This window comes from Bison bison, unplaced genomic scaffold, assembly GCF_000754665.1.
Source record: "Bison bison bison isolate TAMUID 2011002044 unplaced genomic scaffold, Bison_UMD1.0 scf7180017864384, whole genome shotgun sequence".
Lineage (NCBI taxonomy): Eukaryota > Metazoa > Chordata > Mammalia > Artiodactyla > Bovidae > Bison > Bison bison.
Window position 1 is genome coordinate 3,856,945 of NW_011494956.1, and position 3,234 is coordinate 3,860,178.

The 3,234-nt window shown below is 36.9% G+C and overlaps 1 protein-coding gene across 1 annotated transcript in view; it reads left to right on the forward strand.

Moving 5' to 3' along the window:
- PLSCR5 (phospholipid scramblase family, member 5) overlaps positions 1 to 3,234 on the forward strand; it is a 26,208-nt gene that overhangs the window by 20,575 nt on the left and 2,399 nt on the right. The window contains exon 6 of the mRNA XM_010858128.1: positions 906 to 1,067. Coding sequence (XP_010856430.1) covers positions 906 to 1,067 — 162 coding nt within the window. The remainder of the gene's footprint in view (positions 1 to 905; positions 1,068 to 3,234) is intronic.

Sequence of the window (3,234 nt, forward strand, 5' to 3'; positions counted from 1 at the left end):
GAATTGATGCTTTTGAACTGTGGTGTTGGAGAAGACTCTTGAGAATCTCTTGGACTGCAAGGAGATCCAACCAGCCTATCCTAAAGGAAATCAGTCCTGAATATTCGCTGGAAGAACTTATGCTGAAGCTGAAACTCCAATACTTTGGCCACCTGATGCAAAGAACTGACTCATTTTAAAAGACCCTGATGCTGAGAAAGATTAAAGGCAGGAGGAGAAGGGGTCGACAGAGGATGAGATGGGTGTATGGCATCATCAACTCAATGGACTTGAGTTTGGGTAAACTCTGGGAGTTGGTGATGGACAGGGAGGGCTGGCATGCTGCAGTCCATGGGGTCACAAAGAGTCAGACACAACTGAGTGACTGAAGTGAACTGATAATATTTAAGCAAATCAGTAATTATAAAATCTTACCAATAAAAAAATAAATTATACTTGGAAATTAATTTTATCTAAAAATTTTCCTCTAAAATCTTTCTCAAAAATATTCTTTCTTTGTTTCTTTTCTTTTTTTTTTTGCATGAAGAATTCAGATTTAAAATATGGACCTCAGGTAGAAGGATTATCATCATGGTTAGACTATGTAATTTAAACTATGTACCTGCTGCCATCTTGTGGCAGTCTGGCCTTAATTACTTATTGCAGTTAAGTTCTCAATCCGCATACAGAAAGGAGAAAAAAAGATTATGATGGTTAAAAAAAATGTCAGAAAAACAAAATTCCTGAATAACAAACTGGAAAGTTAAATTTACAAACCTAAGATTATATAAAGGAATGAGTGCCATTGAATTGTCATTTAAAGATGATGAATAAAATTATTCTTATATCTCATGAAGTAAACATGGAAAAATGTAAAATCATAGGTTTCACCTTCAAATTTACAGCCTCTTATTTTCTTTTCAAAGGTGAAGACCATTAATGAAAAGCTTACAATTGGAAAGATTTCCAAGTACTGGTCAGGCTTTGTGAACAATGTTTTCACCAATGCTGACAACTTTGGGATTCACGTTCCTGCGGACCTTGATGTGACAGTCAAAGCAGCCATGATTGGTGCTTGCTTTCTGTTTGTAAGTGTGGTCTTAAAGATTGAGGTGGTTTATTTCTTTCCTTTTCACTTGTCAGTTATTACAGAGCCATCCCGTTTCACATAGTTTTTACCCCACAGAGTCAGTTTTATACACGGAAGGCTAGTTTGTGGCCAACAGTGTTTAGAAGTCAGAATGTAACAGCTTGCATTCATATTGGGTAGCCTTCCTCCAGTGGCCCTCAAACCCCCTCTTCTCAAGGATGGATTCCCTATCTACATCCTACTCATCGTTTCTCAATATTTGAATTAGCCTTCTCTTTCGACTTTCAACTTTTTCTTATTTTCACTTCCAGTGAAAAATATGTAAACACAAATAATCACATTATTTATCCTGGGTAAGGTTCAGGGCTGTTTAATTGCTTACCAAGGAGTCAGGTGATATTCAAAATGTGAAAAGTGCAGTTTTCTTGCCCTTCCAATAACTACACAGGTACGTGAGTAAACAGAGATGAGTTAATATATAGCAGTTTCTATTATTACAAAGATATAATGTCTTTGTCTTTTCTTCTCAATTTAACAATTTCATCAAAAACATTTTCTTTTAGATTGCTGATGAAAGAATCGAAGTCAAGTGATACTTGTGCCAAACTCTGACCTGATTTTCTCTGTTCCCCACTTTCCTTCTAATTTTTCCCTCATTGCTTACCTTTTTCAGCTCTTGCACTCACAAAAGTTCATGGAATTTTAAAGTAAACCTTCATTCTTCCTCTCATGTTATTCTTCAAGGCTTTAGGATCCTAAATCTTATGGTTATGTTAATATGTGCTACTGTGGGCAAAAAAGTGGTCCTATTTACTTAGGCTCTTCTAGAGACACTTGAGAGTTATATTAACTAAAAATAATTCCTTGGTGATGCCATTCATAGATACTTAGAGTTTAATTAAAAATAAATATAGTAGCACTTTTTCTGACAGCAGCTTTAGAGAAATTATTTTAACCTATTGATTCCCTATCATGGGTAGAGATAGAATTAATATCAATACACAGAGTGCTAGACTTTTATACTAAGTTGTCTCTTACTCCATTTTCATCTATAAATGTAACCAAGTCCAGTCAATCTTTCCTGTCACCACATACTTTTTCATTTTTCCATTCTCCTTATCTGTTTAACAAGGCTTTTAATTTGTCACTTCCTACTCCCTTCTATTTTTTGACCATTCTGTATTTTGACACCAAACATACCATGCACATAAACATACTCCCACCCTTTTCCCAAAACCTTAATTTGACCTTCTGGTTAGTCCCCTTATTTAATGTTTATATTAAAAATATATTACCTTTAATCTGCCCTGCTGCTGCTGCTATTTAGTTGCTAAATTATGTCCAACTCTTTTGCGTCCACATGGGCTATAGCCCACCAGGCTCCTCTGTCCATGGGATTTCCCAGTCAAGAATACTGGAGTAGGTTGCAATTTTCTTCTCCAGGGGATCTTCCTGACCAAAGAATCAAACTTGTGTCTCCTGCTTGGCAGGAGGATTCTTTACCACACTGAGCCACCAAGGAAGCCTTTAATCTGCCCTACACATGTATTTTATATATTAATAACAAGCTGATGGCAAAAATGTCAACAATTCCCTATGACTATAGCACTGATTTGATTTAGGTCATACCTGAATGGTCTAGTGATTTTCCCTACTTTCTTCAATTTAAGTCTGAATTTGGCAATAAGGAGCTCATGATCTGAGCCACAGTCAGCTCCCGGTCTTGTTTTTGCTGACTGTATAGAGATTCTCCATCTTTGGCTGCAAAGAATATAATCAATCTGATTTCGGTGTTGACAATCTGGTGATGTCCACGTGTAGAGTCTTCTCTTGTGTTGTTGGAAGAGGGTGTTTGCTATGACAGTGCGTTCTCTTGGCAAAACTCTATTAGCCTTTGCCCTGCTTCATTCCGTATTCCAAGGCCAAATTTGCCTGTTACTCCAGGTGTTTCTTGACTTCCTACTTTTGCATTCCAGTCCCCTATAATGAAAAGGACATCTTTTTTGGGTGTTAGTTCTAAAAGGTCTTGTAGGTCTTCATAGAACCATTCAACTTCAGCTTCTTCAGCGTTACTGGTTGGGGCACAGACTTGGATTACTGTGATATTGAATGGTTTGCTTTGGAAATGAACAGAGATCATTCTGTTGTTTTTGAGATTGCATCCA